This window comes from Capricornis sumatraensis, chromosome 2 (assembly GCF_032405125.1).
Source record: "Capricornis sumatraensis isolate serow.1 chromosome 2, serow.2, whole genome shotgun sequence".
Classification (NCBI taxonomy): domain Eukaryota; kingdom Metazoa; phylum Chordata; class Mammalia; order Artiodactyla; family Bovidae; genus Capricornis; species Capricornis sumatraensis.
Window position 1 is genome coordinate 184,822,380 of NC_091070.1, and position 17,787 is coordinate 184,840,166.

General features: G+C 41.1%; 1 protein-coding gene across 3 annotated transcripts in view; it reads right to left on the reverse strand.

Annotated features, from left to right (window-relative positions):
- The window catches only part of NFIA (nuclear factor I A), a 624,340-nt gene that overhangs the window by 49,381 nt on the left and 557,172 nt on the right, over window positions 1-17,787 (reverse strand). For all 3 annotated transcript variants that reach the window (XM_068965476.1, XM_068965477.1, XM_068965478.1), the window contains exons 8-9: window positions 10,663-10,841; window positions 8,095-8,260 (exon numbers count right to left, since the gene is read on the reverse strand). In XM_068965476.1, coding sequence (XP_068821577.1) covers window positions 8,095-8,260; window positions 10,663-10,841 — 345 coding nt within the window. The remainder of the gene's footprint in view (window positions 1-8,094; window positions 8,261-10,662; window positions 10,842-17,787) is intronic.

Sequence of the window (17,787 nt, forward strand, 5' to 3'; positions counted from 1 at the left end):
AATTTATTTTGGTATAATGAATTTTATTTTTTGTGGATAGCTACTCAGTCATCCCAATATACTTTATTGAATAATTCTTTTCCCTCTTCCATATGAAAATGTCACTATTACCATATCCTAAAATACTGCAGTTAAACTGGTCTCTTTCTGATTCAGACGAATATAAAAAATTAAAATATAATGGGGATAGAAGCAGTGCTGGCTGAAGAATAAAATTCAATGTGGAAATAGAGAGATCAAAGTAAAATATGTTCCCTGGCACTAAATAACATCAGACATTAACTTAAGAGTAGATAAGAAGAAGGAGGGAGCTCTTTGGAATTGTTCAGTATCCTGGATGTGGTGTTGGCTGGAAGAATCTATGATGTTTTAAAAGCTCATAGAACTGTACACCAAAGGGTGAATTTCACTGAATATAAACTTTTTAAAAAATTTAAAAACTAAAGGAAGAGTCCAGGTACCAGTAAAGAAACACTATTTTATGAAAGGAAGCCACTAACTCTTAAAAAATTCTCTCTTGTCATTATCCACTGGCTCTTCTCTGAAAGGAAATACAGTCCTTATATCATTTAAAAATTGTGTATATGACATATTCACTCACTCGTTCTAAATTCAATCACTGATTAAAATTAAACATAAAAAAGTGTTGATGAAAAAGAGAGCCGTCATTATTTGGGTGAAAACTCAGAGAGTAATTCTTCTAAGCATTCATCAACAGTCCAAGCTCTGCAGAGCCCTAAGGAACAAAGAACATCTGCCTTTAGCAACAGCTACTGTTTTCCCACCTTTTCGCTATTCTTTGCTTATCGCTTTCCTTCTGCTCTCTTTACTTTCCCTGCTAACAAAAAGTTATTCTCAGCAACGGAAACTGATCCACACTGAAGTATAAATGACCACTAGTATCTTCCTTTGTACTTCTCCCATAGGATCTGCACTGCAAACCTGGAAACTGGGCTAAAGTGAAGATCCTCAAAGGATGCTCTGGCCAAGCGTGTGAACTGCAGGTTCAAGGTGGCTGGGTGTGAGTCATGACGCTGCTACACCTGACTGAGTGATCTTGAGAAAGTTATCTATCTCTTCACACCCTGTGTTTCTCAATTAAGGTATTTACTTTTCAAAGTATGCACTTCACAGCATTCATGTGAGGATTAAAACAAGATGATACATAAAAAACAACTTTTAAAGTGCTTGGTATTAGTAAAAGCTCAACATTTTGTTGGGTTATTAATTTCAGACAAGAATAGGCAGTTTGTGGTTCCCTGGTAACCAGAAATTGTGTCATATTGCTTTGTAATTTGGCTACAGTAGGAGCTAGCACCATGCGACCATAGGATTATTCTTTTTCATCTAGATGGCTTATTGTAGTAAAGAATCAGCCTGCAACGCAAGAGACACAGGAGACATGGGTTTGATCCCTGAGTCAGGAAGATCCCCTGGAGAAGGAAATGGCAACCCACTTCAGTGTTCTTGCCTGGAGAATCCCATGGACAAAGGAGCCTGGTGGGCTACAGTCCATGGGGTTGCAAAAGAGTCGGACATGACTGAGCGACTGAGTGCCCATGCACACTGTGGGATTATAATCTTGGGAAATTCGAGATTCCATTCTCAAATCTCAGTTTCCTTATCTATAAAATCCTAACTTCCTGAGTCTTAAGAAGTTGGAAATGAGATAAAACATATGTGTAAAGAGCTTTGCTAACCAAAAGGCACTGAACATATGTTAATTATTATACTAGCAAATTTCAATCCTGGTCAGAGATTATTGTTACATCCTTGATTAACAGGTTCAAACTCATGCATACAATGAATGTATACAAAATTCATCAGAGATATAAAAATAAAAGGGGAACTTGTTATTACATGCTTCTAATTTAATAGAATTCTAGTTTAAAAAAATCAAAAGTTCATGGCTAAGACAGGATGGAGAAAACTGTTTATAAGTCTTTCATGCATTTTTAAATTGAGTTTTTGTGTTCCTAATTAATTTAAAAAAGGAAAATATTCATGTTTTATCTTCTATCATAATTCAAAAATGTTTTTTTTTTCTTTTCATTATAATTCTAGGCTATGATGCCAATCTTCAGTTTCTTTTCTGGAAAAGTCCATTTTTATAGTATGTTCTTGGTGCCAACCTATTATAAAAAATTGAATTTTACAATGCAATTAAGAAAATGAATTGTGCATTTTGAATTATCATACCACAAACAGATCCAAATGTAATGAGAGATTTGCCTATTCTTGAGCTGTTGTCCTTAGGACTCTTAGGAATATCCATTTGTTTTATTACATGTTTGAAAAGGAGTCCCTTCCCAATTAATGAGATGGTGCATGTAGAAAAACTCAGTACACTGCAAAGAACTGCAGTAGGTAGGACGTCATTATAATTAGTTTCACCAGTAAAATACCTACCGTGCATGGATGCATGCTCAGTTGCATTTGACTCTTTTGCCACCCCATGGACTGTAGCCTGCCAGGCTCCTCTGTCCATGCGATTTTCCAGGCAAGAATACTAGAGTAGGTTGCCATTTCCTCCTCCAAGGGATCTTTCTGATCCAGGGATCGAACTCACGTCTCCTGCATTGGCATGTATATTCTTTACCACTGAGCCACCTGGGAAGCCCAAGATACCTAATAGGCATCTCCAAATATAACTCAGTCAAACTAAACTTGCCCACCCCTTTCCCAGAACTGCACTTCCTGTAACTTTTTCAACTCACTTTATGGCAATTCCATCCTTCCAATTGCTCAAGTCAAAAATCTAGGTGTCATTGCTGATATCTCCAGTTTTTTTTTTCCTCAACTCACATCTAACATGTCAGTAAATGCTGTCACCTTTACCTTTCAAATATTTCTCATCACCCCTACTGCCTCCCCAGGGGCTTCCCTGGTGGCTCAGTGGTAAAGAATTCACCTGCTAATGCAGGAGCCATGGGTTCGAACCCAGGGTCTGGAAGATACCCTGGAGGAGGGCATGGTACCCACTCCCGTATCCTTGCCTGGAGAATCCTATGGACAGAGAAGCCTGGTGGGCTACAGTCCATAGCGTTGCAAAGAGTTGGACATGACTGAAGCGACTGAGAATGCACTGCCCCTATATGGGTTCAGGTCATTGGCAGCTCTTGCCTGCAATACTGCAATGGTATGCCACCTCCCTTCCCCGTGTTACTTTCGTCCACTGTACTTACTGGTCCCTAATTTACTAACTTACTTGCTCTCTGTTGTTTGTCCCCTCCCTCTAGAATGTAAATGCCACAAAGGAAGCGGATGGTCTGCTTTGTTCATTTTGGGTCCCTCTGCCTAGAATAGTGGCTGGCATGTAGAAGACACTCATATTTATTGATTTAAAATAAGCCTCATAACTAGTCCTCCTATTTTAATTCTTGCTCCATGAAGTCTATTTTCAGCAAAGCCTTCAAAGAGTTTATGTTAAAACCTAACTTGTGTCACTCCTTTGCTCCCCATCTCAGAACAAATGCCAAAGTCCTAACAATGGCCCGTAAGAACCTTCAACATTTGCTGCCTCCATGAGCCTGAGCCTCCCCTCTGCTCCCCAGCTCCCAGTCACATCCTTGTTCATCCACATTACCTCTCAGACATGGCCTCCCCCTACTTTCATTCATTCACTCATTATGGTCTCACCACACTGGCCTCTGGGTTTTGTTCCTCAAACACGCAGGCTGGGCTGGCTGATCCTCCTGCTCGGAAACTCTTCCCTCTACAGTCTCATGGCTCCTCCTCTTGCCTCTGCTGAACTTTGTTCAAACCTCCCCTTCTCAGACAGGCCTTCTTCCAACCACCCTGTTTAGGTTGTATCCAACCCCCACTAATCCCAACCCCTCTGTGCTTCACTTTCCTACTATTGTATCAGCATCTCACATCACTCCTACCTATTATACTTATTAGTTTATTCATTGTCTTTCTTCCTTCTGTGAAATGAATGCTCCACAAATTCAGGGATTTTTCGTCTTTTTCATTTCCTGCAGAATCTTAGCATCTACAACACTGCTTTGCACATAGTGGCTAGTCAATAACTATTTACTGAATGAATGAAAGAAGTGATATTCTCTCACCGGTTATCTAAACCCAGTTAATCAGCAGAAGTAGAATTCATCCACTGTGAATCACTCTTACCAGTTATTTCTTCTGTTTGTCATGGTATCCTAAAGAGATCTGGCATAGTATATATCAATCTTCCTCCAAACATATCAACAACATGAATGTCCTCCTTGAGAGAACAGAACGGTTATTTCCACCCTCGTTACTCTTTTTTTAGGCCTCTGGTAAGGATTTTTCCCATTAAAACATATTATTTTATAGGCAAATATTTTCCCCCAAACCTGTCTTACCCTCGTTTTCCTGGTCGCAGCTGCAAAGTTGCACATTGGTGCCAGAGGCAACTGATTAGTTCAAAAACACATACTCTGCTTTAGGCTGGCACCCATCTGTATTTTATAAATGAGCATATTCAAAATGGTGTCTTGGACGTTGTCTACAGCACAGCGCATCTGTCACCCTGCTTTGTCCTGACAACCTGTCTGTGACAGTGTGAAGAGCAGCTAGGGCTATTCTTGTTAACAGACACAGGGGTCCAGGCCCAGAAAAGTTGTCAGGATAGGTGATTCCTACTTTCCTTTTTAAAACCTTATTTTATCGCAAATCATCTTAAACCTCTCAATAGAAAACACTGTCCCAGGTTTTGAAAAAGACTCAATATCAGATATACTGTTTGGATGTTGAACATCTGTACTTAATAATACCCTGTCATGATGTTTCTTCTTGCTAAAGTTGAGCTCTAATAAACTGACAAAGATAAACAGGATCCAACCATCCTGTGGTTGTAATTTCTAAGAATTAATGAAATGATATTTCTGCTCTGAATTTTTATCCAGTGGTAATCCAATGTCAGACACCCCCTCCTTCCACCCACAAGCTGGTTTCTGAGAAGTTCTACCTTCTCCCTCAGGCTTGAAACATCAGAATGCTACCCCTAATTAGCTAGGAAGTCACTCCCTCCCAAAAAATCTCACCTGAGGCCCCGCACCTGGACCCAACTCCCTCCCAGGTCCTCTTACGGCACCAGCACCGATGCACCCCTCTGTCCCGGTGCTGTCTGGGCGAGCTGCCTGTATCCCAGCTGTCTCCCACAGCAAACCTTGAGTTTCTTTGGAGAAGGGGTGAATCATCTTTGTATCCCAAGCGGCTAACACAGTCCTTGGCACATGACAGATACCTAATATATGCCTAATATATGAAGCATGAATAAATGAATGAAAGAAGGCAGTCTTCCCAGTGTGGGCTGGTGGGCTTTTAGATTTTTAATTTGAGAGGTTTCTCCTATACTATAAATTACAGATTTCCCAGACTATCACTGTCTTAAAAATAAAGTAGAAGATAGCTGATATATTGCTCTGAAATAACATATTACTGTGAATTCAGCAAACCCCAGGAAAGACCAGAAACAGGGCTAAAATTTATGATGATAAAAATCTTTCTATGCCATCAGTAGAACACTTGGTTTTGTCTATGTTCCTAGAATCCTAGGATTCAAAAAGTAGGTATAAAATTATTATGTAAATATCAAACTTTTGTTCCCCTTTCCTGAAATTCTTTTTCTAAAAATCTCTAAACCCTGTGCTAATGATCATGCAACCATATGAGTGGATCTGCCAAGGCCTCCTCCACACCTCTTCCCATCATGTTAAATGAATGCTTGGGGCTGGGCACAAGAGGACAGTGGTTATATTCTCATACAAGGCATTAGATTCAATCCATGGAAGGAAGCCCGGGGAAGAGACTCAAAGGTACCAACCTGACTGAGGGGCTGAGTAGCTTCTACATGTTCTACAGACACGTTTCTTCATTAGCCTAGCCTGGGAGGCTTCCACCAGTTAAGAGTTTTGGTAAATAATGAAATGAAAGTGAAAGGGTTAGTTGCTCAGCTGTGTCTGACTCTGTGCCACCCCGTGGACTGCAGCCAACCAGACTCCTCTGTCCATGGGATCCTCCAGGCAAGAATACTGGAGTGGGTTGCCATTCCCCTTCTCCAGGGGATCTTCCCAACCCAGGGGATAGAACCCAAGTCTCCTGCATGGTAGGCAGATTCTTTACTGTCTGAGCCAACAGATAAGCCCCTGGGAGATAATATAATGCTCCAATTTATTTGGTGGTGGTGTGGTGCTTATCGTGGCTGATTGCACATAACCTTGCCCAGCTACGGATTACTGCCTATATTCGACAGATGAGGAAACTTGGGATTGGAAGGGAAACATAGCTACCAATGTGAAAGCTGGGGTTTGAGCACTTATCCTTTAGACTTATTCTGTGTAGAATAAGAATATTAAACAAGGTTTTCTGGAGAGCTCAGCCAATGTCCTGTACATATATAGAGAAAAGTGGTACCATATGCACAAGTGGTACAATAGCACAGTAAGCATGTGGTTGCCAGCGTGTAAGTCAATATCCCCAGGAACCAGACTTAATGGAGTTTGGGGATGGTTATTCTCTGACTAGTTTGAAGATGTTACGCGAATACACAATAAGCAGGACTCACTTACAAGCTTCTACCTCTCAGAAGCTTCTTTTCTGAACTGAGCATCCAAGATCCTGATAGCAAGCCTAGTTTGCTTCCTATGTCATTGGACACTCAGGGTTTTCTCCTTTGTTGAACCACTTCTTACCAAGAGAAGTAAGCCTGCCCAGATTTCCTCTAGACTCTCAGTCTTTTTGCTACAAAACCAGAATCCATGCACAATGCCACTCACTTCTGCATGCATTATCAAAATGAATACATACTAGATAGCCTGACTCTCACCCATACCCATGAGGGGCTCTAGATGTCGGAAATCAGTATCCCCCACATTAAGTTCAATGAACACTGTATCAACAGAGGCTCATTTTTTCTCTTTGGCCCTCCTGTACTCAATACCACACTGTCCCCAACACCAAGAGGTTTGAATCGTCCTTCACTATACTCATCCAAATGGCTGTCCAAGCCCAGAGCTTATGCCTGGAAAACAGCTCTTCCTGGGCTTTCTTCCATTCACTTTCCATAGCTGCTGCTCACGTTCTTGATCTTACTGCTTCTTTCCTGGTCTGTGCTCACCTCTTCCTCTGTAGGTGCCTTGTGTCCATCCTCACTTCCTAAAGACCTCCTCTCTGTAGGGACACTGTCACAGCTCTCATTCTTTCCTATGCCTTGATCCCCCCGTGGTGCTTTAGAGAAGGTGGTCGTCACACCCCCTATCAAGATTAGGTAGTCCCATCCACTACCTGGGTGCCTGCAGCCACCACTCTTCCTGTCATTATTTCAGGTATAATACAAGCCAAATTGATGTGTTCAACCTATTTCTACTCCCTTGTCATCTTTAAAATATCAGGAAATACCAGCAGAGTTGTTCTCTCTCTAATTTATCAAATAATCCTGTATTGTCTGATCACACTTCCCAGAGTATTCAGAGAAGAGCCAAGAGTTCTTTTCTCTTTCCTTCCAATTCCATCTTCCATCTCCTCCCTCTGCCAACCTTAGCTAGGCAACTGCCATGGCTACTGGCTCTGATCTTCTGGCAGGCTCTTATTGTTGGTGAATGTTCAATGTACACACCTTTGAATTGGTTACTTTGATCTAAACTTTTTTTTTCTATTTGATGGATGAGGTACGTAGCCTTTGTAGCTCATCAAATGCATTTCTCTTGGATTGCAAGTTACTGGAAGACAGGGCTCTACAAAAGTATGAGGAATTTTTGCTAATAAGATTCATACAGGTAGATGTTGTTTGATGATCATGAGAATAACATTCAAAACCACTCAAATAATATGCAACACTGAATAATTCATATTTTGACTTTCAGTCCTGCACATGGAGTTATACCATTTTATCCACCCAAACACCCAGTGATTTTCACACTTGGTATAGCTGGTGGTACCCTAGAGTAGTATCTGCTTTGATCTGGTCTTGGTTCTACAAACTCATACTACAACCATCACTGGGGATCGTGCCTTTCACTAAAGCCTATGCAGTGAGGGGCCAAGCTGAGACGTGGATTCAAGTGCACAGAGCTTTGTAAGTGACCGGCGCCTTGTCTCAGCCATACTTACTTGGTGAGGTGGGGGAGGCTGCGCCTCCTTCTGTTGACGTGGTCGGAGGCTTTGTGTCTGGCACCGGCAGGGGCACAGGCCTGGCCATCGGTGGTGGCGGTGGTGGTGGCAACATGGGGGTGGGAAGGAATGGGTTGTGCACTTTGCCTTGGCTACTCCCGTTGGGCTGCCGGGATGGGAGCAAAACAAAGCATGCACAGGAAAGAAAAGGCACAGAGAAGAACCATTAGCTGCTTCTGAAAACAAAGGATTCGTTAAGCATTAGGCACATTTTATGCAAATTACTAAGTATTCTAGCTGCTTGAATTCTTCCATAAGAGCATATGGATGACGAAATGTAGGTTGTTCTTAAGACATTCCACAAAAGTACAGTCTAGGCACAAATGCTCCACGTATCCTAAACTTATCTCTTGAATTACTTTGACCTTCTGTGCATCTGATTCTATGAAAGGACCTGTCAACTTGTGCTTGGAATGCTTTGATCCAGTACTAACTGTGATCTTTGTCATCATTCTCATGATTATTAGATATTAATTTAATTTATAAGTATTTTATAGAATGCGGAATTATTCCATCATGCCTATTTATATAGATATAATGAAGTTTCCTAAATATGCATTTGAGATTAAAAAAATATTTTATTTTCACTCTTCAAAGTTGATATTATATAACATTTAATAAATATGTTAAGTGAACATAAAAAATTTCTTTCACATATTGTATAACATCAGGCACAGAAACTTTAGAATTCAGCTGTCAAAATTCTGCTAAGGAAAAATATCACTTCTAATTTTGATTTAAATTATATAAGCATATGCCATAAGAGTCATATTTATTTGGCTGCCTGATGTTTGAACAACCAAGTAACAGCTCTTTAACAAAAGAAAAGTTTTCTTCTGAAGAAAGCAATAAAATCCATTTATTTTCAAGTTTTTCGACATAGTCCCATGAAGAGACCTGCCTTAAACCCTATAAAATTTTGATCAAAATGCAAAACTGGGCATTTGACAGTTATATAGGATGATGTCAGGACTATTAAAAAAGAAGTTAGAAATCTGAAAGTCAGATGCTTGATGCTGGTGATCACTTCAGTCTTTTCATGGCTTCCCAAGTGGCCTTTCTGCCTCCGGTCTTCAGTGACATCGTTCACTCAGCAATAACATCTCCTATCTCAGCTCTGGTCCTGAATCAAAATTCAGTTGAAGGAGATGCTGCTGTCCTAGGCTTTTAAGTTTAAGCTTAATAATTCTGCAGAGGAAGTCTCACTCCCTCATCAACATTCACTTATATATTTAGTATTGTTCCTCAAAGACAATCTCATCTGACAGTCAGAATGTTGTGCTTTCTTGCCAACCAACTTGCCTGTGTGTTATTTCTGAGTGGGCTAAAAGTCCATAAGTGAATGCTTTAGAATAAGCCAAGCAAATGAATACACAAGCAAAAAGAAAAAAGGCTCCATATTGATTTGTTGTCTAGACAGAAATGTATCTGCTAACACATCACCAGACATTAGTCAAAGCTGCCTTTTCTGTCTCAGATATGCAGAATCAGGTATTTCTTCAAGCAAGGAAATCAGTGATAGAATGGTGTGATAAAATATTCTAGATTAGGCAATCATAATTATGGTTCATCTGTGGCTTCATGTGCAGTTATTAGGATAAAGGGAAAATTACATTTGGCTTTACGCTGTTCATTATTTCCAATTTATTATTATTGGCCTTGGGATATAGCTATCCATTGTAAACATCTGGCTCTACGTTTGAAACAAAATTTGTGATTTTTAAAAAACGGGAGGGGAGTCTGATGGAGAATGGATACATGTATATATATGGCTGAGTCCCTTCGCTGTTCACCTGAAACTATCATAACATTGTTAATCGGCTATGTCCCAATACAAAATAAAAAGTTTAAAAAAAAATCACTTTTACATTAGGAATATTGTTTCAGTTTGTGATTTAGCTTATTTGAGAAAAAAATTAAAATTCATTCAAATCTATGTAGACTGTTTAGCTTTATACAAAGATAAGTGGGAAAGACAACTACTTACTGAAATAGCAGACTATAATAAACTACTTCGAGCATCTTGAGTTCAAGTATTGGTCAACTTGATGTAAAGTGTTAGAAGACTATTTTTAAAAAATATCAACTTAGCTGATCTGAAACATCTGTGCCCCCTCCTCTCCCTACCTCTCCCTACCACTCAAAATCATTATTTAAAATTATTTGGTCTTTCTGTTTTGTTAACTGTGTGAGCCCTTGGGTTAGTGTGCAGGAGGTGGAATTATCTGCCTACAGACCTTAGAAGGTTATACAGTTCACCCTTAAGATGATTTATATCCATAAACTTGACAGTTGCGAAGTTAATACAAACACTGTTTTTAAATCCCGGCCAATCCCTCTTAGAGTAAGTTAACTTTCCCACAATCTAGAATAAATATGACATTTGCCTGTAGTCAGTCAGCACAACATTGGAGCACCACATCACAGGGTTATAAGGTCTCCCCTTGTTATTTTTACATTTGGTTAATATTTCTAAAGAAATTGAGAAAAAAAAAGAATTTTCCTTACATTGAGGAACCCCACCTGTCCAGCCTGCTGACCAGCATCAGGGCAGACAAGTTGGACAAACTCTTTCAGCGTCTCCTGAGGGTGATAGCGGATGGCTGGGTGAGAGAAGTAAGGCCCGGGCTGCTGGATGATGGGTGACGTCGGAAAATGAAGAGTCGATGGTGTCGCGTGTGGACTTGCTGTAGGAAAACAAAACATCAGAGTTAACAGAGAAAGACTTGCTTTGCCACAGCATTTAAACCAGATTCAACTTCCTCTTAAAATGTCTTCTCCTGCCTCAATTCACAGTAACTGCTCGTGTGACAGCATTTAATACTGGAGAGGTCTGATAGATTTTCTTCCTTAAAGCTCTAAGACAAACATGGAGGTTAGATTCGGGTAGAGTTTCAAGCTGTCCTTCTATTTTCAGTGGACATGAGTTATAAAGGCATTAATAATCCTTGGTGAAGCTGAAGATTATTCATTACCTTAAGAGCCTTTTTAATGAAGCAGGCAATAAAAAATGTATTTGGTAGATTAGCCCTGATTTAACTGACATTACATATGACAAATTCTGGTTTGCACATATGGATCCCCTTTCATGCTGAGCATTCCATAGACAATAATTCATTGTTAAAGCTCTTATACACCCTTTCAAGGAAATTTCTAGGGACTAATTCAGGATGAAATTTTTTTGAAGTCTGTAGTAAATGATCACTTAATGAACCCAGGCAATTTGGGTGCCTCACTTTATACGCAAGGTTTCAAAGCCAAACTCTGAAAAGCACAGATGTTAGTTAGAGCAGGGAAACACCCAGGCAGAGGAGATAGGCAGTGACCCCTGCTAAATTGCTAGCCCTCTGCTCATACAAACTGATGAAAGACTCAGACAACTATCACTCCCTTATATCTGAACCTATATATTGAGTTTCACTGATATAGAAAGAATATTGTATTAGGCTAAAAAACTGTATGTGAAGTGCTTAATAATTCTGCCTTGGAAGACTTCTGCCCTTGACGTGGAAGGGTGATTGGTAAAGCCTGCTGGAGGATAAGAAGAGCACGTGGGAAGGGCTGAAGACACACGCCAAATAACACCAACATGGCAGCTCTCATCTCCCAAAGAGGACCAGAGAGACATCTCCCAAGTAGAAGCAGATGAGAGCATTTATTTTTCCTTACTTTTTGCGTTTAAATCTTTAAACTCAAGGAGCCCCTGCAAAGAGGAAACAAATGAATACCCAAATATTTGGAAAGTAAGACTTTCCTAACATTGAGAATGACTCAATAAAACTGAAGAGCAATTAAGCAAGACTGGCCACACTTTCTACCACCATTTGATCAGTAAGTCTGAGGACTGTCAAAAAAGGATGCATCTCTATTGATCCCTGGACATGGGTTCTTTGTTCTCTACTGTATCTGTAGGAGTGGGGCATTTTCTGACTAATAATTGGGAGTGGTAAGAACTCTGAGGTTTTGAGTGGCATCTGCAGTTTTTCAAGAGTAGAAACAGGAGTTTGGAATGGGAGCAACAGTCCAGTCCACACCATGCAGATGACTTGATAAGATTCCTTCATTCATGCAACCTTTAATCTATCCAAAAATATTCCTAGGCTCTTACTACGGGCTTGGGATACAACACTGAGATGACACAAAGTTGTTTTCAGTCCTATAATTGAGGGCATCTTGAATAAAACCAATTGTATTGGCTCCTCTCTCTTCACCATCTTAGTAAATAGTTTCTCCATCCATTTAATAGATTCACTGTCATATCCCCAGAACAGTGTCTGGAACTCAGTAAATATCTGCTGATGGTACAATGAATGATCAGATATATCAGTGGTACAGAAATTAATAAAGTGGCCATACAAATAAATATAAACTTAAAAACTTTTTCCCAGCAAAAACTCATGGAGCTTATAGAAAAACTGGTAAAACGTAGGATTTAATGTGGGCTCAGTCACTTCAGTCATGTCTAACTCTTTGGAATCCTATGGACTGTAACCTGCCAGGTTCCTCGGTCCATGGGATTTTCCAGGCAAGAATACTGGAGTGGGTTGCCATGTCCTACTCCAGGGGATCTTCCCAACTCAGGGATCAAACCTGTGTTCTCTTATGTCTCCTGCATTGGCAGGCAGGTTCTTTACCATTAGCACCATCTGGGAAGCCCAGGACTTAACACACTGGATGATAAATCTTGAAATCCATTATATAATCTCTGAGTTAAAATCTGCAGCTAGAAAGTTAAATGACTTTAGCCATCTCTTACGATGCAAAAAGCTTTAAAGAACCCAAGGAATTTTTTCATCTAATATGGTATGCTCGTCTTTGCTGGTAGAAAGAAACTTTCACCCAGTGGCCTGTATTTGACCAAATAGTTTCTAGTTAGAGACGGAATGAGGCATTTCCCAAATGAGGCTGGGAATGTACTGAGCACAATGAAATGATACACTCAACTTTTGCAGCATAACAAACACAAAGGTGGCACCTCCATTGTCAAGAGCCTACAGGAAGCAGACCTTAATAATAAAGTGGCAATGCTTCAGGTGCTCAAGTGGAAAGTGATGAATGGTTGTGAGATTATGAAATTGTCGTGGCCAGCAGAGAATGCTGTCCAAGGGAAAAATTTACTTGAGCAAAGACTGGACAGATAAAAGTTAAAGAAACCTGATAGAGGAAATATTTTAACGGGACTATTAAATTCCTCCCTTAATTGTTTAATCAACACCCTTGCCCTTTCTGTTGCTGTTGTTCTTGTTGATAAATATGTAAAAGAAAATCATTAACACCTAAAATGTGGACCTTAGTTTCTTTGTTCAGTTCAGTTCATTCGCTCAGTCGTGTCTGACTCTTTGTGACACCATGAATTGCAGCACGCCAGGCCCCTCTGTCCATCACAGACTCCTGGAGTTCACTCAAACTCATGTCCATTGAGTCAATGATGCCATCCAGTCATCTCATCCTCTCATCTGCTTCTCCTCCTGCCCCCAATCCCTCCCAGCATCAGGGTCTTTTCCAATGAGTCAACTCTGCATCAGGTGGCCAAAGTATTGGAGTTTCAGCTTCAGCATCAGTCCTTCCAAAGAACACTCAGGACAGATCTTTAGAATGGACTAGTTGGATCTCCCTGTAGTCCACGGGACTCTCAAGAGTCTTCTCCAACACCACAGTTCAAAAGCATCAATTCCTCAGCACTCAGCTTTCTTCACAGTCCAACTCTCACATCCATACATGACTACTGGAAAAACCATAGCCTTGACTAGACGGACCTTTGTTGACAAAGTAATGTCTCTGCTTTTTAATATGCTATCTAGGTTGGTCATAGCTTTCCTTCCAAGGAGTAAGAGTCCTTTAATTTCATGGCTGCAATTACCATCTGCAGTGATTTTGGAGCCCAAAAAACTAAAGTCTGTCACTGTTTCCACTGTTTCCCCATCTATTTCCCATGAAGTGATGGGACCGGATGCCATGATCTTCGTTTTCTGAATGTGGAGCTTTAAGCCAACTTTTTCACTCTCCTCTTTCATTTTCATCAAGAGGCTTTTTAGTTCTTCTTCACTTTTTGCATATCTGAGGTTATTGGTATTTCTCCTGGCAGTCACGTCTCCAGCTTGTGCTTCTTCCAGCCCAGCGTTTCTCATGATGTACTCTGCATATAAGTTAAATAAGCAAGGTGACAATATACAGCCTTGATGTACTCCTTTTCCTATTTGGAACCAGTCTGTTGTTCCATGTCCAGTTCTAACTGTTGCTTCCTGACCTGCATGTAGGTTTCTCAAGAGGCAGGTCAGCTGTTCTGGTATTCCCATCTCTTCCAGAATTTTCCACAGTTGATTGTGATCTGCACAGTCAAAGACTTTGGCATAGTCAATAAAGCAGAAATAGATGTTTTTCTGGAACTCTCTTCCTTTTTCCATGGTCCAGCGGGTGTTGGCAATTTGATCTCTGGTTCCTCTGCCTTTTCTAAAACCAGCTTGAACATCAGGAAGTTCACAGTTCACATATTGCTGAAGCCTGGCTTGGAGAATTTGGGACATTACTTTATTAGCGTGTGAGATGAGTGCAATTGTGCAGTAGTTTGAGCATTCTTTGGCATTGCCTTTCTTTGGGAATGGAATGAAAACTGACCTTTTCCAGTCCTGTGGCCACTTTTCTGAGTTTTCCAAATTGCTGACATATTGAGTGCAGCACTTTCACAGCATCATCCTTCAGGATTTGAAATAGCTCAATGGAATTCCATCACCTCCACTAGCTTTGTTCATAGTGATGCTTTCTAAGGCCCACTTGACTTCACATTTCAGGATGTCTGGCTCTACATGAGTGATCACACCATCGTGATTATCTGGGTTGTGAAGATCTTTTTTGTACAGTTCTTCCGTGTATTCTTGCCACCTCTTCTTAATATCTTCTGCTTCTGTTAGGTCCATACCATACCATTTTGGTCCGCTGGCTGTGATGGACTGCGCAGAAGCGCAGGGAAGCTTGGCCGAGAGGAGCTTCCCCTCACCCAAGGTCAGGGGCAGCGGCCGGGAGGAGCTACCCCACACCCGAGGTCAGAGGCGGCGGCCGGGAGGAGCTACCCACGCCCAAGGTCAGGGGCGGGGGCCGAGAGGAGCAACCCCATGTCCAAGGAACAGTGGCTGCGCGGGGAGGGCCGAGAGGAGCTACTCCACGTTCAAGGTCAGGAGGGGCAGCGGTGAGGAGATACTCCTCGTCCAAGGTAAGGAGCAGTGGCTGTGCTTTGCTGGAGCAGCCGTGAAGAGATACCCCACATCCAAGGTAAGAGAAACCCAAATAAGATGGTAGGTGTTGTGAGAGGCATCAGAGCGCAGACACACTGAAACCATAATCACAGAAAACTAGCCAATCTGATCACACGGACCACAGCCTTGTCTAACTCAATGAAACTAAGTCATACCATGTGGGGCCACCCAAGATGGACGGGTCATGGTGGAGGTCTGACAGAATGTGGTCCACTGGAGAAGGGAATGGCAAACCACTTCAGTATTCTTGCCTTGAGAACCATGAACAGCATGAAAAGGCAAAATGATAGGATACTGAAAGGGGAACTCCTGGGGTTGGTAGGTGCCCAATATGCTACTGGAGATCAGTGGAGAAATAACTCCAGAAAGAATGAAGGGATGGAGCCAAAGCAAAAACAATACCCACTTGCGGATGTGACTGGTGATAGAAGCAAGGTCCAATGCTGTAAAGAGCGATATTGCATAGGAACTTGGAATGTCAGGTCCATGAATCAAGGCAAATTAGAAGTGGTCAAACAGGAGATGGCAAGAGTGAACGTCAACATTCTAGGAATCAGTGAACTAAAATGGACTGGAATGGGTGAATTTAACTCAGATGACCATTATATCTACTACTGCGGGCAGGAATCCCTTAGAAGAAATGGAGTAGCCATCATGGTCAACAAGAGAGTCCAAAATGCAGTACTTGGATGCAGTCTCAAAAATGACAGAATGATCTCTGTTCGTTTCCAAGGCAAACCATTCAGTATCACAGTAATCCAAGTCTATGCCCCAACCAGTAACGCTGAAGAAGCTGAAGTTGAATGGTTCTATGAAGACCTACAAGACCTTTCAGAACTAACACCCAAAAAAGATGTCCTTTTCATTACAGGGGACTGGAATGCAAAAGTAGGAAGTCAAGAAACACCTGGAGTAACAGGCAAATTTGGCCTTGGAGTACGGAATGAAGCAGGGCAAAGGCTAATAGAGTTTTGCCAAGAGAACGCACTGGTCATAGCAAACACCCTCTTCCAACAACACAAGAGAAGACTCTACACATGGACATCACCAGATGGCCGACACCAAAATCAGATTGATTATATTCTTTGCAGCCAAAGATGGAGAAGCTCTATACAGTCAGCAAAAACAGACTGGGAGCTGACTGTGGCTCAGATCATGAAGTCCTTACTGCCAAATTCAGACTTAAATTGAAGAAAGTAGGGAAAACCACTAGACCATTCAGGTATGACCTAAATCAAATCTCTTATGATTATACAGTGAAAGTGAGAAATAGATTTAAGGGACTAGATCTGATAGATAAGAGTGCCTGATGAACTATGGACGGAGGTTCGTGACATTGTACACGGGACAGGGATCAAGATCGTCTCCATGGAAAAGAAATTCAAAACAGCAAAATGGCTGTCTGGGGAGGCCTTACAAATAGGTGTGAAAAGAAGAGAAGTGAAAAGCAAAGGAGAAAAGGAAAGATACAAGTATCTGAATGCAGAGTTACAAAGAATAGCAAGGAGAAATAAGAAAGCCTTCCTCAGTGATCAATGCAAAGAAATAGAGGAAAGGAACAGAATGGGAAAGACTAGAGATCTCTTCAAGAAAGCTTGTTACATTTTACTAAAAAAAATTATTCCTCTTTTCCTTGTGTCATATAGTTTATTGTAACACAAACCTGAAAACACATGGTACTGTGTGGAGTTCACTCTATAATGGTTGACTTATAATAATCAATTAACTCTTAATTAATACCAGGAAATCATTTAGCCTGTGGATTCAAACTAGACGACTGCTGAATCTGCATTTCAAAGGGTCATTCTTCACAACCCCTACTTTCTCATGCCTTGGATGTCTGCTTCCCACTAGTTCACTGGAATAGGATATAAATCATTCAAGATCCCGTGCTTTCATTTCTTCCAACAGAAAACAGTTGTGTTACACACATCACAAAATATATTCCGTGTATGTATGTGTGTGTGTATGTTAGTCGCTTAGTCATGTCTGACTCTTTGCGACCCCATGGACTGTAGCCCACTGGGCTCCTCTGTCCATGGAATTCTCCAGGCAAGCATACTGGAGTACGTTGCCATGCCCTTCTCAAGGGGATCTCCCTGAGAAGGAGAGATCTCAGGGAGATCTCCAGCATTGCAGGTGGATTCTTTACCACGTGAGCCATGAGGGAGAATATTAAATACATGTGATTTCTCTGGATAACCTTCTAGTAGCATTCTTTTCCTGAACAATGAGACTGCATTGGGTTTTTCCATTGCTCTAAAGCTCAGATTTAAGATTCCAGCCATGTATAAATCTGGTTTTCCTTCTTTTCTATTTCATTTCTCTTATCTTGGATTAGGTGTTTTTAGTGTGCCTAAGTTTTCGAACAAGTGGTCACAAA